Source organism: Engystomops pustulosus, chromosome 4 (assembly GCF_040894005.1).
Source record: "Engystomops pustulosus chromosome 4, aEngPut4.maternal, whole genome shotgun sequence".
NCBI classification, from domain to species: domain Eukaryota; kingdom Metazoa; phylum Chordata; class Amphibia; order Anura; family Leptodactylidae; genus Engystomops; species Engystomops pustulosus.
Window position 1 is genome coordinate 196,054,264 of NC_092414.1, and position 26,021 is coordinate 196,080,284.

Sequence of the window (26,021 nt, forward strand, 5' to 3'; positions counted from 1 at the left end):
AAGTCAGAGCGTGCCGAGGGTGGAGAGAAGTGACGTCACTGCAAGTTCTCCCACTACACGAAACACTCCGGCCCCCTGCCAGCAGCTTTATAAAGTATGAAGCGACATCAAATTCTTCACATTGCTGAAGACTGAAGACCAACAGAGGTAAGTGCCAGCCGATGTATATATATATATATATATATCATTATACTAATCCCTGCTCTGTATATCAGTGTATAGGATGTAGTCTCCAGTATATATATATATCATTATACTATAGGACTGATCCCTGCTCTGTATATCAGTGTATAGGACGTAGTCTCCAGTATATATATATATATCATTATACATAGGACTGATCTCTGCTCTGTATATCAGTGTATAGGACGTAGTCTCCAGTATATATATATCATTATACTAAAGGACTGATCCCTGCACTGTATATCAGTGTATAGGACGTAGTCTCCAGTATATATATATATCATTATACATAGGACTGATCCCTGCTCTGTATATCAGTGTATAGGATGTAGTCTCCAGTATATATATATCATTATACATAGGACTGATCCCTGTTCTGTATATCAGTGTATAGGACGCAGTCTCCAGTATATATATATCATTATACATAGGACTGATCTCTGCTCTGTATATCAGTGTATAGGACGTAGTCTCCAGTATATATATATATCATTATACAATAGGACTGATCCCTGCTCTGTATATCAGTGTATAGGACGTAGTCTCCAGTATATATATATATCATTATACTATAGGACTGATATCTGCTCTGTATATCAGTGTATAGGACGTAGTCTCCAGTATATATATATATATCATTATACATAGGACTGATCTCTGCTCTGTATATCAGTGTATAGGACGTAGTCTCCAGTATATATATATATCATTATACATAGGACTGATCTCTGCTCTGTATATCAGTGTATAGGACGTAGTCTCCACTATATATATATATCATTATACATAGGACTGATCTCTGCTCTGTATATCAGTGTATAGGACGTAGTCTCCAGTATATATATATATATATCATTATACAATAGGACTGATCCCTGCTCTGTATATCAGTGTATAGGGCGTAGTCTCCAGTATATATATATATATCATTATACAATAGGACTGATCCCTGCTCTGTATATCAGTGTATAGGATGTAGTCTCCAGTATATATATATATATATATATATATATATATATATATATATATATATATATCATTATACATAGGACTGATCCCTGCTCTGTATATCAGTGTATAGGACGTAGTCTCCAGTATATATATATATATCATTATACAATAGGACTGATCCCTGCTCTGTATATCAGTGTATAGGATGTAGTCTCCAGTATATATATATATCATTATACTATAGGACTGATCCCTGCTCTGTATATCAGTGTATAGGACGTAGTCTCCAGTATATATATATATATATATATCATTATACATAGGACTGATCCCTGCTCTGTATATCAGTGTATAGGACGTAGTCTCCAGTATATATATATATATCATTATACAATAGGACTGATCCCTGCTCTGTATATCAGTGTATAGGATGTAGTCTCCAGTATATATATATATCATTATACTATAGGACTGATCCCTGCTCTGTATATCAGTGTATAGGATGTAGTCTCCAGTATATATATATATATATCATTATACATAGGACTGATCCCTGCTCTGTATATCAGTGTATAGGACGTAGTCTCCAGTATATATATATATCATTATACATAGGACTGATCTCTGCTCTGTATATCAGTGTATAGGATGTAGTCTCCAGTATATATATATATATATATATCATTATACATAGGACTGATCTCTGCTCTGTATATCAGTGTATAGGACGTAGTCTCCAGTATATATATATATATATATATCATTATACATAGGACTGATCCCTGCTCTGTATATCAGTGTATAGGATGTAGTCTCCAGTATATATATATATCATTATACATAGGACTGATCCCTGCTCTGTATATCAGTGTATAGGACGTAGTCTCCAGTATATATATATATATCATTATACAATAGGACTGATCCCTGCTCTGTATATCAGTGTATAGGACGTAGTCTCCAGTATATATATATATATATATATCATTATACATAGGACTGATCTCTGCTCTGTATATCAGTGTATAGGACGTAGTCTCCAGTATATATATATATATATATATCATTATACATAGGACTGATCCCTGCTCTGTATATCAGTGTATAGGATGTAGTCTCCAGTATATATATATATCATTATACATAGGACTGATCCCTGCTCTGTATATCAGTGTATAGGACGTAGTCTCCAGTATATATATATATCATTATACTATAGGACTGATCCCTGCTCTGTATATCAGTGTATAGGACGTAGTCTCCAGTATATATATATATATATATATATATATATATATCATTATACATAGGACTGATCCCTGCTCTGTATATCAGTGTATAGGATGTAGTCTCCAGTATATATATATATCATTATACATAGGACTGATCACTGCTCTGTATATCAGTGTATAGGACGTAGTCTCCAGTATATATATCATTATACAATAGTGATATATAGTGATCTCTGCTCTGTATATCAGTGTATATGACGTAGTCTCCAGTGTATATATATATATCATTATACAATAGGACTGATCCCTGCTCTGTATATCAGTGTATAGGATGTAGTCTCTGGTGTGTGTATATATGTATATTTATATAAAATACTTCTGTAGAGTTCCAATTGAACCAAGAAGCTGAACTTCATCTCAGTGACCCCACATACTATATACTGTACTGAGATCAGATATCGGTGCGGCGCGGCTGTGTACATGTGGGGAGATGGATGTGGGGGGCAGATAGCGCTTATCAGGTGTGGGAGGACATCACGCTGTAAACAAGCTTCTGGATGGCTTTGGTCTTTCACAGACTTATCCTTGCTGTATCCTAATGTAGTAGGTAGTAAAAGGCTGTGCAGACCACAAGACATCACTACATACTACAGTCCTATATAATCCTGTAATGTGGACACCTCACAGGTTCTTCCTCTGCACTGGGGTGACTGTGACTTCCAGCACCTGCAGAAGTGAAGTCATGATCCCTAAAAGGAAGGAAACCCTTGTTCATGACAATTTTACTTCTTTGTGATATATTAAGCATTGATGAGAAATCGCTGGTATATATAGACGCAACCCAAATTACTCACATCAAGTTGTCATCTTACTCGGAGGAATAACAGAGGAACATCATAAGATAAAGTTATAAGAAAGATGAATTGTTAGATAATAAGAAATATGAGGTGGACGGGTCCTGTAAGAAGGACTTTCTCTATAGATGACACATCGGTCCGTCACGTGTAACATGAGGCCGCTTTCTTTTATGAGTTGGAGCCCCATTTCCAGGTGTAATTTACCTTCACTGACAATTACACATTCTTCTAAGAAAGACTTTCACCGTGAGTCATATCACACAATGATATCACCGACCACCAAATGCCTATGATATCACCCGCCCCATAGACAAGGGAACATTGTTGTATCTAAGGGTCTGTTCACACCTTGTTGGTACAGCCTGTGCACTGAGAACCCCCCAGAGTTTACATTTTTTTTATCTCTTGGGGGGAAAGTTCCTTCCTGACCCCATAGCTGGCAATTGCATTGTACCCTGATCTAATCTGAATACTGCTGTATACAGGGCGTAACTACAGGGGTAGCAGCCATAGCAGTTGCTATGGGGCCCACAGTGTTAGGGGGCCCTGGCATCTGGGGTATTAGATGTGAATATGCTGTATGTGTATATTTGTGATGAGTAAATGAGTATCCATATGTGATGTATATATGAATCATGGGTGTATATGGTACTATATTTTTAAGGGCTAAATGGGGCCCCCTCATTGCTATGAGGCCCTGGCTCTTCTAGTTACACCAGTGGCTGTATATATGTATTTTTATACAGCTGTAGAGGCAAGATTATAATTCAATATACAGGTGGCCCCCTACCTAAAAACTCTCAACTTACAGACGACCCCTAGTTACAAACGGCCTTGTGGAATTGGTAATTTACTATACTTTAGTCTCAGGCTACAATGCTATAGGCTCTAACAGTTATCAAAGGTATCTGCAATCAATTGTAAATCCTGGATCTTATGATAACCCAAAAGTTGTCAAATTCAATTGTCAGAGACAAAAAAATGTTTTGGATGGGGTTACAATTATAAAATATACAGTTCTGAATTGCATACAAATTCAACTTAAGAACAAACCTAAAGAACCTATCTTGTACGTAACCCGGGGACTGCCTGTATATAAGAAGTATTGCTCATAAGATCTCACAGTCTCCTAGTATAATATATGCCTGCACAACAGAGCTTACAATCTATAGCACCATAGATCCCCTGCTTATAAGATCTCACAGTCTAAACATATTCCTACATGTCAGAACAATTTGATAGGGCTGAAAAAAACACTTAGGACAAGACACAAACACATGGGGGCACATTTACTTACCCAGTCCTGTGCGATCCTCGATCCAGAATGTATGCCGGAATGCCCATCTGCCACGATTCAAGAAGATCGTGCGCCCCATTTCCTGCTTGTGTCGCTTCCCCTCTCAGGTCCGCAGGAGTTCACCTTCATCTTCCTGGTATATGTAAGTGCTTGGCTTGCGACACAAATGTAAATGTTAAATCCCGCGCTTAGTCCGAATCCGTCAGATCGTCCGACGGCTCGCCCCCCCCCCCCATTTCTGTTGCGTAAAAGTCGGCGACGATGCGGCAAAAATCCATTCGCGTGCGACACAATCCCCGGCACGATCCCAGAAAAGTCAGGAAACCCGACGAAAATGCGGCCGCGGGACCATTAGTAAAGGGTCACACAATACCATAGAATGTTGATGGGCAACCTTTTGAGCTTGGTGTGTCAAAATTCGCCAAAAAACCGAGCATAACTCAGGTGGTGTGTCACCTTGACAAAAAAACATATATTTTTGTGATATTTATAGTTTAAATAACAAATATGTATACTATTTAACTTCTAGGGTACTTTAACCGTGGATTGTCTGATTGATCCTACCATGTACTGCCATACAATCAGACAGGTGTGAAATTGCTTAGTAACCTGCAAACTTTCAGTCATGAAAGTTCACAGGTTATAGCGAGGGCGCAGGCGCCGCTGTCCGCATTTCCTTCATGCCCTCTTTGCATGGAGAAGGTGTTCGGAGCAAAATAATCGCAATGTCTGGCGATTTGCAAGGCGTTGTGATTATTTCAGGGCTTGTACGTCACAAAACTGACACACAAGCCCTGATGACTGTCTTCTATCATACAGTGCACTGACCTTACTCACTGTATGATGGGAGTGGTTGTCCTCCCTCATCCCTGCTCTGGAGCTGGTCAGTGTAGAGGTGGCAGCTGCTGGGACATCACACAAGGCAGCAGCAATGTGGCCTCTGACTGTGTTGCCATCCTACCCCCACCACAACTATCAGGAGCTGCAGAGGAGCCTCCTGGGTGTATGGCCGGGTCACCTCTTCTGCTGTGCCCTGTGCTGATACCTGTGCTGACTGGAGACACTAGGCACAGCTCACACATGGGGAGGGGCCGGCCCGGGGGAGGAGGAGAAGGGGGGAGTGCTGGAAGCTCAGTGCAATCTCTCAGCCTCCCAGCTACTGCACCTGATCATGTAGGATGAAACTTAACTCTCAGGCAGCCGTGTGTCAGTGAAAATGGCTACGTGTGTCAGCACTGACACGCGTGTCATAGGTTAGCCATCACTGCCATAGAACAAGACACAGACTAATGTATAGCACATGGAGCTGCACAAACATCCCTAGATATGGTGGCTTTCAAGATGGCCGCCATGTTCCCTCATCTATTACTTGCTGGGGTGTTCAAATATGTAATTTCCCCCTCCATTTCTGAAATAAAATTATGTCCTGATTTTTCACTTAGCAGGTTTTGATTATATTACTATTCTCTTTAAGTTCCTTGGCCTGCCCCCTATGCCACCCCTCAGGGTATTCCCATTACCATCTTCATCAATAAGCCTCACAGACTTCTATCTATTCCTTCCAATATGAAATGTGTACTTCCTCATGTCACCTGTGGGGGTGCTGTAGGGAAATGAAACACAACCATTACAAATAAAAGAAAGGGAAGCTCTAGCAGTGGGCAGCTCTTTTCATAAAACTAGATTTTTGTCTTATGTATTAGAAAGGATGAGAGCTTCAGTATAATACTAGCACTTCAGTATAATAAAGGCTCTGAAAGTTGATGCAATTTTTCCTAAAAAAAAAATTCCCTTAAGAAGGGGAATGACCTATATATGATTTCCATAACCATGTCTTGAAATAATCATCTTGCCTTTAATAACATGACTATGGCATGATTCATAGTAACCAGAACCTTGAAGATGTCGCATATCCCTCCTCCCATCTGAAAAACAGTAAAGAAGACCAGATATCGGCCCAGATATAGTATTGTGTCTGCGCCAGGTTTTTTGTCTACGTTTGCATGAAAAAGTGTCTTTGTGTATTTATTATGTGTTTGCGACACAATTGTGTCACGGTTGCATTTTCTCCAACTCCTAAAGGAAGTGTTGTAGTTCTTATTCTTAGGCTACATTCACACTGTCGTTGCCCACCGTACTGTATCGTAGCGGGAAAAGGCAGTGCACGGGTAGAGGAGGAGGAGGTGAGCGCAGCTCACCCCCGCCCCTCTCCATAGGAAGTTATGGCGCACGGCAGGACATGTCCTATCTTTTTCCGAGGTACGGAGCAGTACGGTGCCACATGTGTGCGGCACCGTACCACTTCCGTAGGGCGCCGTGCGCCCATTGCCGTCTATGGGGGGCGTATATCAGCCGTATACACGTCGGCTGTATATACGTCCCCCATACGGCAGTGTGAATGTAGCCTTAGGCTACATTCACATGTCCGTATGGGGGACGTATATACGGCCGACGTATATACGCCGTATATGCATCCCCCATAGACGGCAATGGACGCGAGGTGCCATACGGGAGCGGTACGGTGCAGCACACGTGTGGCACCGTACCGTTCCGTAGCTGAGAGAAATATGGGACATGTCCTATCTTTCCCCAGAATACGGCGCTGTGTGCCATATATTGCTATGAAGTGGGCCGGAGGTGATCAGCGCTCATCCCCTCCTCCTCTTCCAGGCGCCGACATGTGCCCACCGTGCTACAGTACGGCGGGCACACGTTCATGTGAATATAACCTAAGTTTGAGACACATTTATGTCTAGAATCCAACTCACTGTGGATTGAAAGTTCACCAAGAAAAAAAGGTGGCTCACATTTATTATCATTGAGGCAGCAAGGCACTATGTGCAGTTTGCCTCACTAATGTGCAAAGCGCCTAAACTGGCTTGCCGACATAAATGTGACGGCCGGTGTAAAATTCCCGTTTAGGTGCAGTGTTGTTTCGCTCCACACATTGTGAAGCCGCGACACAATACAATATTTATGTGCAAACTTCTTTACATCTAACATACAGACGGTCCCCTACTTAAGGACACCTGACTTACAGGCGAACCCTAGTTACAGATGGACCTCTCTGCCCCCTGTGACCTCTAGTGAAATTCTCTGAATGCTTTACTTTACGCCCAGGCAAAAAAATGATCAACTGTAAGGTGTCTGTAATGTACCTTTATTGATAATCCTTGTTCCCATTAAAGCAAAAAATTTTGAAAATCCAATTGTGACTAGAACAAAAAAAATCTTCTGGATCTACAATTATAAAATAAACAGCTCCGACTTACATACATATTCAACTTAAGTACAAACCTAAAGAACCTATCTTGTACGTAACCCAAGTACTACCTGTATTGACTGAAGTCTGAGTACAGATATGAGTAATCAAATTTTTTTTAAATAATTCTTATTTGGCACATCCAGTGTGAATTACAGTTGATATTTCGGACTATCCGGCCTTCATCAGACACTGAAAACATAAGTCAATAAGATTTGTGTGAGTAGGTGATATGACAGAGATATTCACCTAGAACATAGAAGAGGATCGGCACTCATGGGAAGATTTTCCTTTTCTCAAGTTCCGGTCCTCTTCTATGTTCTACTATATGACCCGACGGCTGTGGTTGGATCCTTTCTGTGCACCAGAGGCTATTCAGGAGATCTTTTATCCGGTGAAAGTTCCTCGGTATGGTGAGCCGGCGTTTTCTCTACCTTGTGTAGTTATCTTTCTATATGAAGATATTCACCTACTCACACAAATCTTATTTACAGTTTTCAGTGTCTGATGATGAAGGCCGGCTAGGCCGAAACGTCAAGTGTAATTCACACTGTATGTGCCTAATAAGAATTATTTTAAAAAAAACTCTATTACGCAAATCTGTGCTCAGACTATAGTCAATATATTTACGTGGGGTTGGATCCCCAGTCTACAGCAAAGAACTATTATGGGTGATGCACACTGGACAGTAATGTACTTCACCATCATAATTTACCGCATCCAATGGAGTAAAGGGCAGACTAATGGATATTTCGGTTTATACCCCTGGCTATGACTACCCACCATTGTGAGACCCGGGGGGCAATCGGCCAGTAATCCCAAGTAGTCAGTGTGAGTACATCCATAGTCAGAGATTAGGGAAGGTTGACGGATAAACACTTAGTCTTAGGGTATAGTAAAAGCCATAAACATGTCCCACACTGATGTCTACTCACTGTGTACTCATGTAAACTACTTCAAATTCCACTTTGTATCCGGTTAACCCCTTTTTGTTTTACTTTGAACCATTGTCACATATGGATAGTGACTGTGTGATGGATGACCCCCCCTGAATATTTGTTCTCTGCTCACTCATCCTCTTGTCTATATGTCTCTATAACTTCCTCAGTGTTTGTAGTGGTCCTCTGGCCTCTCCTCCTCCTCCTCCTCCTCCACATGTCCCCCGCCTGCCTATCTGCTTTCTTTCTCTATGGTGACTAACGCTTCAGTAATGTTGTCCTCTGTCTTTTTCTATGCAGCTGCTGGCAGTGTCTACTGGGAGATCACAGAGCGAGAGACTGCAGAAGTTCTAGCGAGACGTCTCCAGCAATGCAGAAGGTAAGTGCACAAAGTAACGGCTGCATGTGGGGGACAAAACTTTCCAAAAAATCATGCTTTCGTTATAATCTGCAGCCTGTATGCATATGATGACTTGCTGGCTGCAGGTTATCAAGAAAGGATGATGTATCCGCAACGTCTTGAGTTAAAGGGGTTATATGTTTAAGACCTTCTCACTCCATAATAGTTGAAATTTACTTCCCAAGTGCTAAATTTGTAGTATTTCCCCTTCCTACAATATACTATTTGTAATACTGGTGTCTAGATATGTGGTAGAGGGGCTTTTTGAGACCTAGTAGGCACCAGGACGACGTCGGGGCTACTTCGTCTTCCTCTATTCATCTGTACATACAGGCTATCTGGATTGTGCCATTGTTAAAACATTTCTATGAAGGACCTTTCATACTTAAGCATTACATATATTCTTCATAGTTGCAATGGGTATTGTGTATCACTATTTTATTGTCCCGAGAGCAGGATATAATAGGGGGTAGAAGCTATTGATATGTAGGTTTATTTTTGAGAATGGTTTTCTAAATCTAATGCAGAATTAATTAATACTTTCTGGACTCCTAGAAGAGAGTCCTAATTTCTCCACTCACTCACAGTGATTGTCCTGATTACCCCGCCCACACATAGTGATTGACAGTGAGAATTCTGATTACTCTGCCCACACACAGTGATTGACAGTGAGAGTCCTGAATACTCCGCCCACACAGTGATTGGCAGTGAGAGTCCTGATTACTCCGCCCACACACAGTGATTGACAGTGACAGTCCTGATTACTCCGCCCACACAGTGATTGGCAGTGAGAGTCCTGATTACTCCTCCCACACACATTGGTTGACAGTGAGAGTCCTGAATACTCCGCCCACACAGTGATTGGCAGTGAGAGTCCTGATTACTCCCCCCACACACAGTGATTGACAGTGACAGTCATGATTACTCCACCCACACACGGAGATTGAAATGGCAATGAACTAGAAAAGACCCCAAAAACAAAAATGTGATTGATCATTAAGAATTTTGATAAATGCTTCATAAGTAAATACCAGGTTCAGGGTCAGCCGATGACCAACCATTTCCAGGGAATTTAGCTGCAAATAATCCATTAGGGGAAAACTATTATATTCAACATTTAGAATGTGAGTTAAAAGAAGAAGTTAAGAAATGAAGAAGAGAAACCACAACACTTCATTTTGTTCCAAGTAGTTGAGGATCTGAGCCAAGTAGTCGATCCTCTAGTAATTTGTGAGGTTAGATTAGGCCCTGAGTGTTGTTTTTCTTAACAAAAGCTCATGAGTCATTTGATGACCTATAAAGATTCATGGTTTCCGACACAGGATTGTAATGGGATCCAGCCCAAACACAACTTAACATAAGTCTAATTAATAAGTTTCATTAGACTGTAGCTTATTCAAATCGCAGGAGACCAGTTTAATGATCATTATCATCCATTGTAATCTGGAATTCACCTCCCACATATGGTATATAAACACAAGCGGGCACATTTACTTACCCGGTCCCTGTGCGATCCCCGATCTGGACTGTCCGACAAGGATGAACTCTGCCGCGATTCATGAAGATCGCTCACCCGTTATCCTGCATGTGTCACTTCCCCGCTCAGGTCCGCCGGAGTTCCCCTTCTTCTTCCCGGTGCATGTAAGTGCTTGGCTCGTGACACAATTTTGAAATTAAATTCCGTGGTTTGTCCGATTCCGCCGAATCGCTCAACAGACCGCCCACTCGATTTGTGTCACATGAAAGCCAGCGCGATTGCTCCAAAATCCGATCGCGTGTGCCAGACCCCATTTAAATCCCTGTTCCAGCGGCGCAAGACGGAAATCGCCAGGATGTCTGACAAAAGTGCGGTCCACGGGGCCCTTAGTAAATGAGCTCCAAGGTGTCGGTATAGAAAATAAACTTAAAGGGGTATTCTCGTCTGGGCATTCACATTCAGTTTCACTAATCTTCCATTTATAAACATTTCTTCAATTGGATGTTATTAAAAAAAATGTTCCTGTGTGAAGATAATTTCTCATAAATGTAGTCATGTTGTCCCTTAGAAACAAGATAGCTTCCTCGGATACGACCACGTCACACTCTGGCAGCGGTGGCCAGACTTGCGCTATAGAGTCCTGCCGGACCACCAGGATTCAGCAATCATTACCACAGGACGGCTGTGGGACATGTAGTAACTCCAGGACACTTCATATACAAAAACCTTTTTTGCTTATTTGTGTAATCCCTCCAGCAGAGGTGGCCGTATCCGAGGAAGCTGTCTCGTTTCTAAGGGACCATATGACTACATTTATGAGAAATTATCTTCACACAGAAACATTTTTATTAATAACATCTTATTGAAGAAATGTTTGTATATGGAAGATTTATCAAACTGAATGAGAATGCCTAGGCGAGAATACCCCTTTAACTTTTAGTGTATATACGTTAAAAGATAAATACATATACAAAACCTTTAAAATGTAAAGGGTACAAAGCCTTATCAAATACACAAAGTATTGGTTGGATCTTACCCAAATTGTTTGTGTGAAGACCAGGAAGAGATTACAGGCCCCAAACACTTGGAGTGGAGATCTGAAGAAATCTGGGGTTGTTTATGGATCATACATATTAGGGTATTGTGTCTTCTCTGTCATACTCTTTGGATCTCTGCTACAAGTGTTTGGCGCCTGTAATTCCCTCCTGGTCTTCACACACACATTTACCAATACTTTGTGTATTTGTTAAGGCCTTTTACATTTTATAGGTTTTGTATATGTATTTATCTTTTAACGTATATCCACTGAAAGTTAAGTTTTTCTTTCTATATCGACACTTTGGGGCAGATTTATCATAAGCAGAACTGTTCTAGTTGCCCAGGGCAACCAATCAGAGCTCAGCTTTCACTTTCCCACAGCTGTTTATAAAATTAAAGCTGAGCTCTGATTGGTTTCCATGGGCAACTAGAACAATTTTACCTCAGAAACTTGATGATAAATCTCCCCCTTTTTGTGTTTATATTTCTTTGATTGGTTGGTGTTACAGATACTTGGTTGATCTATCATGTGGAGACTGTTTTGCCTGGTCCCTATATGGTCTTGTTTTTCCTACATATGGTACTAGAATCAGCTTCTTGGGAAATGGAGGATGTGTCCCTTCTGCCTGCTGTCAATCTGCAGTTTCAGGACCTTTGGAGGACCGTCAAAGGTCCTGAAATAGCTCTTGTGTACATGTGTATTAAGAGCAGAGACAGATTATGAGGAATTCATGGGTGAAGGTCATTCTCAGTCTAAAATTTGGGTGGCCACTACTGCATAGAATTTTTAATCAAAGACTATGTTAGATTTTCACCAGTAAATATTAGCCCCTAAATATTCCCTCATATTAGTATCATTGACACCAAGGTGGACTGAGGGTATTCAGGTTTGGATTAGGTCTATAGTCTCCTTAAGTGATCTGCTTTTACAGTGTTGGTAGTAGTAGTTATGGTTGGACTGGCCCATCAGAGGTTCACTAGAGGCACCTGGTGTCTCAAACCAGAGGTCAAGTAGAAGACAACCCAATTTAGAGTTCACTAGGTTTTTTTAAGAATCTGACATTGTTGGTAATAATAGTTAAGGTTAGACTGGCCCACCAGAGAATTAGAGGATCCTGTGGAGATGGCTGGCACTATGATTCAACCCAGAGGTCAATCAGAAGACAACCCAATTTATAGATTACTAGGTATGACATTGTTGGTAGTAGTAGTTAATGTTGGACTGGCCCACCAGAGAATCAGTGGATCCTCTGGTGGTGGCTGGAACTAGGATTCAACCCAGAGGTCAAGCAGAAGACAATCCAATTTATAGATTACTAGGTATGAAATTGATGGTAGTAGTAGTTATTGTTGGACTGGCCCACCAGAGAATCAGTGGATCCTGTGGTGGTGGCTGGAACTATGATTCAACCCAGAGGTCAAGAAGAAAACAATCCAATTTAGAGTTTACTAGTGTTTTAAGAGGATCATGGGCCACAGATAAAATTTTATCTGTGACCCAGTCTGAAGCAGTTTATACTGATTATTACCCAGATATATTTTTTTCAATATTTTTGCTACTATCATTTCAGTTTTTACCACTGAAAAGCAGATAAGTAACCTGTAATCCCTAAACCATTTACATTTCTGTTCTTCAGTTAGTTTGGATGAGATCCACAAGGACTAAGGGTATTAAGATTTGATTTATGCCAATGTTTTTCTAATTTTAATATTAAGTAATATAGTATTTATAGTAAATTTACTAGAAGACTGAGAGGGTTGGGTGCCTACAAATTTTTATCTACTATCATTTACCATTTTAATAATCTGAATTGTTCCTAAAATGAAATGGGTCTGTTTAGACTCTACAGCTTTGACCTTGTAAGACATCTCCAGTAATTTTATGAGCAATCATGTAATCATAGAACAATAACAGATGTTATAGTGTCTTTTTTGGGTCTTTCATTTGGGTCTTTTTTAGATAGTGTTGAAACCACATCCTTGATTTCCATAAATTGTAGAGGTCGTCACTTATGCTAATGGCCAGTGCAAGACATTAGCATTTGTGAGACAGCTTTGTTATGGGAAATGTAGGACTTGTAGAACTATTATCGGGAACTTCTGCATTATGTCATCTGATCACTTCAGTAAGAGCTACTTGGAGACCACACATAGACAAGACTATGAATTACATTGACTATGACTCTCCCTGCGTCATTCCACAGATGAGATAGGAATGATATAGTAGACGTCGGAGAGGAGGATAAAAGCCACTAGGTATGTAGTTGCAGAAGTTTACAAACAGTTCTGGCTCATGTTACTCTCGAGTGGGATCTGGAAACTATTCCATTATGGAGACATAGACAAGACAAGAATGTTAGAAATGACTGAATTTATACCATTTTGAATTGTGTTTTTGGAAAATATTGGATAATTCTTTTCAACCTTTCACTTTGTATCCTTCTTGCAGGTTGTTAGATGTCTACTTGGCCACCTGGTCATCTCGATCTTACTGATCTTCCTCCTCGGTGAGGTTGTATCATCTACAAAAGAGGTACGTTTTGACATATGTGTCAATAACCTAAAAGAAAGGTTTCCCTCCCCTTTGGTTATTACTGAATATTTTTGAAATCTTTGTAGAGAATAATTTTTTTTTGCATATCCAGTAACATAACATCTTCATCACTTACTTTGCAGGTCCTTCATCATCGAGAGAAGAGGGGAACAAGGATGTATAAATGTAATTATTGCCAATTTTTGTCTTTAGTGATGGAGTTAGTGGGTAGATAATGAGAAATGTGATATTGTAAAATACGCAGTTGTGTTGGATGGATGGTGGCCTTTCAGCAAAGTAAGATATACACTAAGAAGGAGACATATGGTAGTATAACACCTATAGAGGTCAATAGAGTACTCCATTACCACATAGGGTAGTAGAGCAAGAATATCATAGATGGACTATTTGGGTTAATTATTCAGTTCTTCACTGGTCATATCATAATGTTTTCTTGCTCTACAGCACTGTGTATGGAAAGACCCTCGGGAAAGATCTACACAACCGGAGACACCTGGCTGCGGCCTGCTGGACGGAGAGTGGAATTCTGTCGCTGCGAGGATGGACGGAGTCGGTGTCACAGTGTTCCAGTTATGGGTAAGACGTTTATTCCTTTAATTCGGAAAGTAGGTTCGAATGTGCATGGACAACGTCTTCTTGGTCTTCCTCCAGAGTCCCTGGTCTTCCATGGGTTTGCATGAGTTTCGTAAAATGGTTTGACATTTAATGCCTACATAAGGTACCATTACCAGGCATTTTGAGAAAGAGATAAGGTCCCTTCAGTCCTGCAGTTTAAGGACCCTCTAAGGTCCTGGAAGGTATCTGGTATACATGTGTGGTGAGAGCTGGCACACGTATGAGGATTTTAGGGCTGGAGGTCCCTCTTTATTATGTCTACAGAACATTATCAAACTTGGTGGTTGGTTTGGGTCCCCCATGCCATGTGTCTCTGGTGGCCACCCAGATTGTGCGTATTATAAGCTGGATCTTTTTATACTCTAATAAAAGTGTATTTAAATTTTTCCTACATTTCATGTTATTTCCTACAGAATGCTCAGACACCAAGTGCTACAATGGAGGACGATGTGTACAGGCTCTTTACTCCACAGATTACCTGTGTAAATGTCTCAGCGGATTCTCCGGAGATCACTGTGAAATAGGTGAGGGGAGTGGGTGCCATGTTAAACTGACTACTACATACTACAGGTATCTCACAAAAACGAAACCCATTCCCTTTGCTACTTAATATTGGGGTCAGGAAGTAAGAGTTCTCCTTATGGAGATTTAAGGCCGCCACTAGGGGATTCTGGGAAATATGCAAATATGTTTTCCAAGGTGGGAATTGGAAAGGCCCCCTTAACACTTAGTGTTGTGTATCTTCATACTTTTTTCATACTTCTTTCATCATTGCACTTGTGTCGGACAGTCCCACCGAAGGATCCTTTGATGATGCTTAGGTGGGACTGTCCGACACAAGTGCAATGATGATCAGGCTCTAAGCCAACACTGCATCTTAAAAGTAAGGCAGAAGACAACCCAATTTGGAGGCTAGCAGGGTCATTTTTCACGAGGGTCGTAACAGTGGTGTGAGATACAAACACTAGATCCCTCTAGCCCGTCAGACTAAGGGGCTCCTTATTGAACTTGAGTATCGCCCACTTACTGAGACCAATTGCCTTTGTGTCTAATGATATTTATTATTTCACTAATTCCTTGCAGATATGATGTCTTCCTGTTACAAGGGCTCCGGACAGTCCTTCCGTGGAAACTACAGCCGGACGAATAGCGGACTAGTCTGTCTCAACTGGAATTCCCAGGGACTAGATGAGAAGCTATACAACGCTCAGCACAAAGATGCACTACAACTCGGGATAGGAAACCATAACTATTGCAGGTACCATACCAACCATAACATTTTTGTGTATACTGCATCCGACTGCTATAAAAATATTATAAGCTGCAATACCAAACATGGCCTATGAACAAAAGTGGCGCTGTTCTAGAAAAAGAAATTCTACATTGGGGCAGATTTACTTACCCGGTCCATTTGCGATCCAGCAGCGCGTTCTCTATTCGGGTCCGGTCGGGATTCATTAAGGTAGTTCCTCCGCCGTCCACCAGGTGGCGCTGCTGGGCTGAAGAGCATCGGAACATGCTGGAGTTCAACGAGCCAGGCCGAGTGAAGGTAAGTGCAAGCTCCGCGACAGATTTTTTTAAAAAAATGCGGCGTTTTTTCCGAATCCGTCGGGTTTTCGTTCGGCCACGTCCCCCCATTTCCGCCGCGTGCTTGCCAGCGCCGATGCGCCACAATCCGATCACGTGCGGCAAAATCCCGGGGCAATTAAGGGAAAACCGGCGCAAATCGGAAATATTCGGGTAACACGTTGGGAAAACGCGAATCGGGCCCTTAGTAAATGACCCCCATTGTATCTAAAAGAGTCCTGAGATGCAGAGCGTATCCGCACTTTTGGGCTCTTGAGATGCTTATGTTCCTTACACAGGACAGGAAATCTTTATTATTTTAGATTCTAACAATTTTTTTTCTAATCATAAACTTCTATGAACTCTTGAACTGGAAGCGGCTGCTACACCTAGATAAAAGAGATTTATTATTTTGCAGGAATCCGGATGGCGATAAGAAACCCTGGTGTTATATTTTCATGAATGGGAAGTACATCTGGGATTACTGCAGCGTGCCAGCCTGCCCTGCCAGTGAGTGCCAGGAAGCTTTATACTATTACAATGGGGTTTCCAGCCATTATGGATAGCAATTATATGTGGGGATGGAATTAGGATTTACATATAATTGCTGGATGTAGTTTTATTACAAAGTTGCATAATTTGAAGCCCCTGGGTCGCAGTGTCAGATCAGTGCCACGTATGCCACGTATAACACTGGTGTCTTTATGTGGCACCTTGGTCTCATTGCCGAGTTCTAAAACGATTGAGGAATAGCTGAGGGGCGGGGCTTAATAGAGGGGAGGGGCTCCTGCTACAGCCAGTTGTCTCACAGCCAGACAGTATTACCGAGCTCCGGGGACATATAGAGAGGATTTTTTTAATATAGATATGAACGTTGATATTGATTGGATAAAAGGGACTGAAAGGCAATTAGGGATGAGCCCATCTATTCATTGGTTCACAGATTCGATACAAATCTTCTGATACAGAATCAGAATCTTTTCTGGCAAGCTTTGGATAAATCTTTTCTGATTTGGTGGCTATTTCATACTGTAAATCATCCCAGAGATTAAAGGGGTTGTCCACTATCAGCAAATATTGTTTGTATACTGAAAAGTTATATAACTTTCCAAAATGCTTTCTGTATTTGAGATCTCTGCTTGCTGTCAGTCTATAGGAAGCTTCATTGTTTACTTCCCGTAGATAAAAACCGGTCCCTGGTCATTTGATGTGGCATCACATGACCAGGAATATAACGAGCCCTGCACTTGTGTAACATCACATGACCAGGGATATAACGAGCCGTGCACCAGTGTGACATCACATGTCCAGGGATATAACGAGCCGTAAACCTGTGTGACATCACATGACCAGGGATATAAGGAGCCGTGCACCTGTGTGACATCACATGACCAGGGATATAACAAGCTGTGCACCTGTGTGACATCACATGACCAGTTACATAACGAGCCGTGCACCTGTGTGATATCAAATGACCAGGGGTATAACGAGCCGTGCACTTGTGTGACATCACATGACCAGGGATATAACGAGCCGTGCACCTGTGTGACATCACATGACCAGAGATATAACGAGCCGTGCACCTGTGTGACATCACATGACCAGGGATATAATATGCCGTGCACCTGTGTGAGACATCACATGACCAGGGATATATCAAGCCGTGCACCTGTGCCATGACCAGAGATATAATGAGCCCCTCTGTGACATCACATGACCAGGGTAATAACATGGCGTGCACCTGTGTGACATCACATGACCAGGGATATAATGAGCCATGCACCTGTGTGACATCGCATGACCAGGGATATAACAAGCTGTGCTCCTGTCTGACATCATGTGGCGAGGTATACAACAAGACGTGCACCTGTGTGACATCAAAAGACCAGGGAAATAACAAAGCGTGACCCTGTCTGACATCACATGACCAGGGATATAACGACTTGTGCACCTGCGTGACATCACATGACCAGGGACAGATATCCACAGGAAGTAAACATTGAAGCTTCATATAGAATGACAGCAAGCGGAGATCTAGAAAACCATATGAAATAAAAGAAAGAAACTTTTTTTTGAAAAATTGTGTCATTTTTTACACAAACAGTATTAATTATTTGATGAAAGTGTCCAGGGAAAATGTTAAAAATTTATGAAACAAGGTAGCAGCTTTTTATGAAAAATCTGTGTTTTAGTGGACTAGAGGGAGTTATATACAAATCCCCAGGACAGCTAAAGCAACATCGGCTCAGACTGAGTAAATTCAGAGCCAAACGGGACCTTTAGAAAAATTTTGAGAAGCTTCTGCAAATTTGATATTGGCTTATTCTGTCATCTCTAAAAGCAATGAATATGTTTGTGCTTTGCCAATGAGTGTTCCTTTATCACTTGAAGATTCTTTTGTACAGACTTCTTTTATTGTGACTCCCCCTAGTGGTCATTAGTGGTACTCTGTATTTTGCTTTTCGTCACCTACAATATAGTGTTTGTAGGTTTCTATGCAAATCCCATAAAACACAAGAATAAATAATAATATTCTTTTCTAACCAGACACTACAGACTGTTACTCTGAGCGAGGGACCACCTACCAGGGATCTGGAAGTACCACCTTATCTGGTGCCAGCTGCTTACGTTGGGACTCGCCTTTGCTGAAGAAGAAGCAGTTTAGTGCCTGGCAAGGCAGTGCCCGCAGATTCGGGTTGGGGAGCCATAATCACTGCAGGTAAGTGCAAAGTATGTGGTAGGTCATATGTCAGAGGTGAAGGGTCCTTTTTGGAGACCTGGAGTCATTTTATGGTCTTTACCTTGCAGGAATCCTGACAACGACGTCCGCCCATGGTGTCACGTGATGAACGGCACAGAAATATCTTGGGGATTCTGCGATGTCCCCCGATGCTGTAAGTGATGCTCATTGATTGTAGAGTTAGATCAGCCAGAAGGAAGATGGAGTCTAAATAATTTGCGTTCCCTTCTGACAGCCACTTGTGGGATAAGACGACCCAAGCTGATGCCACGCTTCAAAATCACCAATGGTAGATTTGCAGATATCACCTCCCACCCGTGGACAGCCGCCATCTTCCAAAAAGCCAGAGGGGGCAAAGAGTTTTTTCGTTGTGGTGGGACACTCATCAGCCCCTGCTGGGTGGTGACCGCCTCTCATTGCTTCCATGAAGAGTGAGTATTTTGCTTTCCTGACCATTGATGATGTTGACTATGGCAGGTCTTGCCACTGACAGCCTTTCATTATAGGAAATCCGCAAGACAATTGAGGGTAAAGCTGGGAAGGACGTTGCGGGTCGTGCCTGGAGAGGATGAACAAAGCTTCGAGGTGGAGACGATGTACATACACCCCCAGTTTAACAGTTTTAACTACGACAATGATATTGGTGAGAATCTTCTTCCTTTCATGGATGAACGTAGCACAAGATTGGGCTTTCTTCTTAAAACAGCGCCTTACTTATCCGTTGGTCATCTCTGATATTGCAGTACAATCAATCTAATTACCAAGGAATGGAATGATTGAACTCCATGTAGATACTCCTCCTCATATGTCAAACTTGATGGTCATGGGCCACCTCACCTTCCAGATCTGTCTCCCTACCCATACTAACAAAAGGTCAACATTGGTCCTTCAATGCAACTGTAAGGCTGATGTACGATTTAGTTGGACACTCCTGGACTAGACCTTCAAAACTGGTCCATGCATATGGAAGCCAAGGACTTACGGGGCGTTTAAGGGTGGAAAATGTCCATCCAAGAACATCCACCTCTATGATCCACCTCTAGTATGTCAGAGACTGACATACTACAATGAAAGGCTGATGTGGTCCTGGATACAAATTAGTTTGAGACTCCTGGACTAGACCTTTAAAATTGTCCATGCATATGGAAACCAAGACTCACAAGTAGTTGAAGGGTCAGAAATGTCCATCCAAGGACTAGATTAAAGAATGACCAATAGCTCAGATCACTTCCACATCTATGATCTACCTCTAGTATGTTGGAGAAGACAATGTCCAACAGAGACTACTGTCCCACATACTGTATGGCTGTAGGACAGTTTTCTAAAGGATGTCCACTTGGCTAACCAGACAAAGGTAGTCCATACACATATGACAACAAGATAATATATCTCACTTGGCTTACACCATAAACACAGACAGCACCTACCTCCACAATGGAAGTTCCTCCTTCTATGCCGATCATTTTTCAAGACTCACTTCCGTAAGTAATTTCTTATACATTGTATACTTATAAATCTCTTTATCATTCTTGTTTTATAGCTCTTCTAAAGATCAAGTCTTCTTCTGGGTCGTGTGCTATGGAGACGGACAGTGCTCGGCCAGCATGTATGCCATTCCGGGGCCAAACCCTACCAGACTGGACAGAATGTGAAATCTCAGGATTTGGGAAACATACAAAAAGTAAGGATTTATAGAGACTTGTGATGAGACTTGACATTGATGGATAATCCTAAGAATATTCCATCAATTTCAAATTGGTGGGATTACGGCACATGAATATCCATTGAGCTGTAGTACTATGGGATGGCCAGTACACAGTGTGTGGCGCTATATTCACTCCAATCAATTACGGCAGCCGCTGCATTTGATCAATGTTGGTGTCAAGAATCAGACCCCACTGGTCTTTTATAGGTTATCAATATTTAGCCTTAGACAAACCCTTTAACGAAAGTGAATGTATGTTACACTTTGGATGGTCCCTTAAAGGGAATGTATGTACAGTGATCTAAAATATAAGTTGTTAATTGCAACCCAGTCTTATTTACTTACCTTTTCTTACCACAGTAGGTGTAGAATATTCTATATATACATCAATGCAACAGCGCCCCCTCCTGTACCCAGATGATTTTGGTGTATAATAGATGTAAAGGTGCTCCATATAAGCAATAAGCCCTTTCCGATGGAACTTTGCCTAATCTATACTGTGATAATAGGACAAATGCCCCTCCATACTGATAAATACAGGAATCGGAGAAGAAAGTATGAGCATATACCATGTAAACTGCCGGAGGTCAGTCCTCCATAGTTTCTATTTCTTGTAAATTCATCCTTTATTTTAATTCTTCTTTCAGATTCTCATTTTCTGTCCGAACAACTTAAAGAAGGTCGCGTCAGGCTGTACCCTGACAATCTATGCACCCCAGAAAAACTAGATGGCGAAACAGTGACCGTGAACATGCTGTGCGCAGGCGACCCCGTGAACCAGGAGGATGCTTGCAGGGTGACTGCTTTATAGATTTTTTTTTTTTAAAAAGCTGTAAAATTTTAAGCTTATCCCATTAATAAATCTGTTGTGCTTGGTGTCTGGCTTAAAAGGACATCAGGGAGGAGTTCTGAAAGTTGCTGTCTGTTTTTTTTTACATTTTGATGAGCGACATGTAATACTCTCATTCACCAGTAGTGGCTGCTGTTGGGAAACCTATGACCACGACTTGACCAACGATCATAACTGATCGCCAGGGATTTGTGAGCCAGATCTGCACTTTCAGCCAATTTCAGGGATATCCTTAGGTTTTCTAAGAGAAACCCCCTTAAACAGGGTTTTATAGCATTAAAAGGGACTTAAATTCCATTTTAAAGAGAGCCATGTAATACTCTCATTCACCAGTAGTCGCTTCTATTGGGCAACATATGACCTTGACTTAATCACTAAGGGGGTCATTTACTAAGGGCCCGAATTGCGTTTTTCCGACGGGTTAACCGAAAATTTTCGATTTGCGCCGATTTTCCCTGAATTGCCCCAGGATTTTGGCGCACGCGATTGGATTGTGGCGCATTGGCGCCGGCAGGCACGCAATGGAAAACGGGCGACGTGGCCGTAAGAAAGCCCGATGGATTCAGAAAAACCGCCGCATTTAAAAAAAAAAAAAGTGTCACTTGACACGCGCTTACCTGCACCCTGCGTAAGACGGTGAACTTCAGTGCATTCCGACGAACTTCAGCACAGCAGCGACACCTGGTGGACATCGGGCGCACTACCTTAGTGAATCGCCGGAAGACGCCGCTGGATCGTGAATGGACCGGGTAAGTAAATCTGCCCCTAAGGGTTTTGTTAGCCTTATCTCCATCTTTCAGCTGATTTCAATTGTGACCACATGTTTTCAAACAGATGCTCCCCTTAACAAGGTTGTTTAGCATTATAAAGGCTCAACTGCAATACCATGCACAGCCTTTAGACATGTGTGGCACTGTCTTTGGTTTTTCTGACACTGTACATATCCTAGAAGAGCAAGTAATTGTAATCACATCCTAACATTTTTTTCCCTTCCTTGCAGGGTGATTCTGGGGGGCCGCTCGTGTGCCCCGTTGATGGCCGCATGCACCTTATTGGCGTCATCAGTTGGGGTAAAGACTGTGGGGTGAAGGACAGGCCTGGAGTTTACACCCGAGTGACCCGCTATTTAGACTGGATACAACAAAAAACAGGCATTCGGTTGAACTGAGACCAGATGGACACTACCATTCACATCACTAAAGACATTGCTGGGAACATCAGCGACCAAAGACTGTACCCAGGCCAGATTTAGGCTGTGCAATAAGTATAAGGGATTTTTTTAGGAAGTTTTATATTAATCAGACAACAGCCAAGACTTGAGACTTGGCTGGGTATCACTCGGTCGCTGCTCCGAGGGTGGATTCAACTGGAATCTTAAAGGTGACACTACGTATTGTACGAACAAATCTAATGGATCCGTATGGATCTACATTATGGATGTGCTGGGAAATATGTTACTATCACCCAATCCTAGTTTACAATCACTTGGAAACCATCAGTAAGCTGTTGCTGGATTGGCTCTTCTTAGTACGAGTCTTATTTGAGAGTGAAGTCGAACTCAACAGTGGAATTAGTGGAAGAGGAGAGTATGGTTGGGTAACAGGGTCAAGGTCAATATCTCCATCTACATGTATATGACCTTGTGTAATGATATACAGGGTAATTCAAAAGTACCAGGACCCTCTTTTATTTCAGAAACAAATGGGAAAATGACTCTTCTGAATACCCCAACCCCAAGAGTAAGTAGACCTATATGTTAGGCAATGCACAGAACATGCCGCCATCTTGAAAGCTGCCATAATAGCTGACGGGCAAGTTTTCCCAATGGGTAGACAGTCATGTTTCATATCAAACAAGACCAAAATTGTTGCAATCAGATCTGTAATATCTCTTGTGGTTCAAAAGTTTCAACACCGAAATTTGCAACAATGACCTGCAACGTTCCCTGTGACGCACAGCTATTTGACATGCTGTCCATGGTACTGAACACAGAGCTGAAGGCGCCGGATCCAAGAGAATCTATGGATATCCATTTTACAAATCTGATTGCGGCGAGCGATTTTGGAGGCAATTCTGGTCTTATATTTGTCACGTGACCATCTTCCCATTGGAAATACTTGTCTTTGATCCAATATGGCGGACATGTTCCAGCCTTTAAAATAGACCGCCTCACCCATAACTTGGTGGGGTATCATATATGTCATTTTTCCTATTGTTCCTGAAATAAAAGGGTGTCCTGGGCCTTTTGACTCACCCTATAGATATTATACCATTGAATGTAGAGAAACCACTATTTGTATACTTGGGCATATATATTGTTTGGTTACATGATCATTAGATGAACATGTGACTTTTTGAATAACTAGATGTGATTTTGTAAGAATATTTATTATTTATATGTGTATTATTATTGATTAAATAAAACTTTAAGGGATTGTCCAGAGGTTGAACAATATGGCTGATTTTTTTTCTCCAAAACAGCGCCACACCTGACCATGGTTTGTGCTGGTATTGCAGCTCAGTTGTATAGAAATGAATGGAGCTAAGTTGAAATATCAAACACTACCCATGGTCAGGTGTGGAGCAATTTTTTGCAAAAAAGCAGCCATGTTCATCAACCTCCTTAAGAAGGGTTGTACCATCTTCATAACCTCTCTCTATATTATATAATGGGGTCGGAGAGCCCCTGCTTTGGGACCACCCCCTATAAACAGATCAATCGCTACAAAGGACAGGCCCCACACTGGAGGACTGACCACAACCATGTATTACAGAAGGATCACATCCCTCTGATGTCATCCATACACATAAAGACGGTCTCCCAAGTCAGATCAGATGACGGCCATCTATTAAGTATGCGGGAACAATGGGCGAGTTGTGAGCGGGGTGTATTATATTACCGCACGCTCGGGCACAACAGCTGGATCTAAGTCCCTGTGTGAGAAGATTAAGTTGCTATTCAATAGCTGCTTGAATGAGATCCAGCCTCAATAGCCACAATAGAAGTCATCAGTTCAGGCTGTTTACCACGTATTCACACCCGCCAGTATTGTAGCTTTGTCCCCCCCCCCCCCCCCTCAATTTCTTTAAAAAAATTGAAAATGACAAAATCAACACATGTGAATACACCCTTAAGTGTGTTGATGTTGAATTTCTTGTTGACATGACCGTGTGACAATAATAGCAATAAAGTTTTGTTTGCCGTGAACTTGTGTATTTTTATTATCACGCCCCATAACATGTGCGCCATCTTTCTACTTCCAGGTTATACCCATTTAGACATAAATAAATGACCTTTCACATAAAATTTTGAAAAGTAGAAAATAATCTTAAAAAATGCCCTTTTGTTGTGTGTTTTCATGGTAACAGACAACAAAGAAACCCTGTGCAGTCTGATCCTACAGTCATCTTACTATCCATTCGTTCCCTAATCCCTGCTTAATACAGATGGTAGTTAAGCAAGAAGAGAAAATAGGAAAGTAGATGCGAGTGCAGTTTCAGACTACAAAGGGGTTTGTTTGTTGTCTGTTACCATGGAGACCAACCAAACAGTGGCCAATTCTAAATTTCTTTTCTCCTTTTTTTCATTTTAGATGTTTTTTGTATTCAGTGGCCAAAACTTCTAGCCCCCTCAGGTAGAATATATAGGGACACATTTACTGAGGCTGTGCTCCGCTTTGCGACACACTTTTTTCAATGGAAAAAGGCTTGCACAGGTAGCGGGTGCACGCAAACCCTTTTTTGGCGACGATCCGACTGAGCGCAGGATTTAATTTTCAAATTGTGTCGCAAGCCCTAGCCCTAACATGCGCAACTAAAAAGATGGTGATCTCTGTCAGACCTGAGCGGGGAAGCGACACATTCGTGAAATCTGCCCCATAATGTCCTTTCTAAATACCCTCTTTTATGGAAAATCTCACACGTTTACCTATAAAAAAAATCTTCCCCAAAGTCACATATGACTCTTCTCATATCATTTTCACATGAGATGAGCCAAGTCTAGTGCTTGCAGGGTTAGTGTCACTTCAGAGGCCCCTAGCTTATGTTCTGTAGTATCTAGAAACTTCTTTCATGTCATATTAAACTGGACCTGTCACCCATAAATTGGGCACTAGGAGCTGCTTACTTTAGTGCTTAAACAAACGACGCAGTGTTAGAATAATAGCCGGTAACGCTAGCTAACACTACAGCATAGTACAATGTAAACGCTGGAGTGCTCGCCAAGCGGTCCGATGTATTCATGAAGGGGCTGGGTTGGGGCGTGGTTAGGGGCAGTCACCGCCGGCCTATGGAGCGAACCGGAGCGGTCCGGGGAAGACCTCGGACCACTTTGCGAGCGGTCCGGCGTTTACATTG

The 26,021-nt window shown here is 41.8% G+C and overlaps 1 protein-coding gene across 1 annotated transcript; it reads left to right on the forward strand.

The window, feature by feature from the left end:
- On the forward strand, nucleotides 1-24,873 carry PLAT (plasminogen activator, tissue type). The gene is made up of 15 exons (XM_072149288.1): nucleotides 1-147; nucleotides 9,021-9,099; nucleotides 14,085-14,168; nucleotides 14,312-14,354; nucleotides 14,634-14,765; nucleotides 15,218-15,328; nucleotides 15,888-16,062; nucleotides 16,789-16,880; nucleotides 18,918-19,089; nucleotides 19,179-19,264; nucleotides 19,346-19,541; nucleotides 19,617-19,753; nucleotides 20,651-20,791; nucleotides 21,463-21,611; nucleotides 22,666-24,873. The coding sequence occupies exons 2-15, from the start codon at nucleotides 9,091-9,093 to the stop codon at nucleotides 22,831-22,833; spliced, it is 1,695 nt and encodes a 564-aa protein (XP_072005389.1). The 5' UTR covers nucleotides 1-147; nucleotides 9,021-9,090; the 3' UTR covers nucleotides 22,834-24,873.
- Nucleotides 24,874-26,021: the final 1,148 nt, after the last annotated feature.

Coding starts and splice junctions, on each gene's coding strand:
- PLAT (XM_072149288.1), top strand. Junction 14,169..14,311: donor TTGTATCATCTACAAAAGAG/GTACGTTTTGAC, acceptor CTTACTTTGCAG/GTCCTTCATCATCGAGAGAA. Junction 14,355..14,633: donor GGGAACAAGGATGTATAAAT/GTAATTATTGCC, acceptor CTTGCTCTACAG/CACTGTGTATGGAAAGACCC.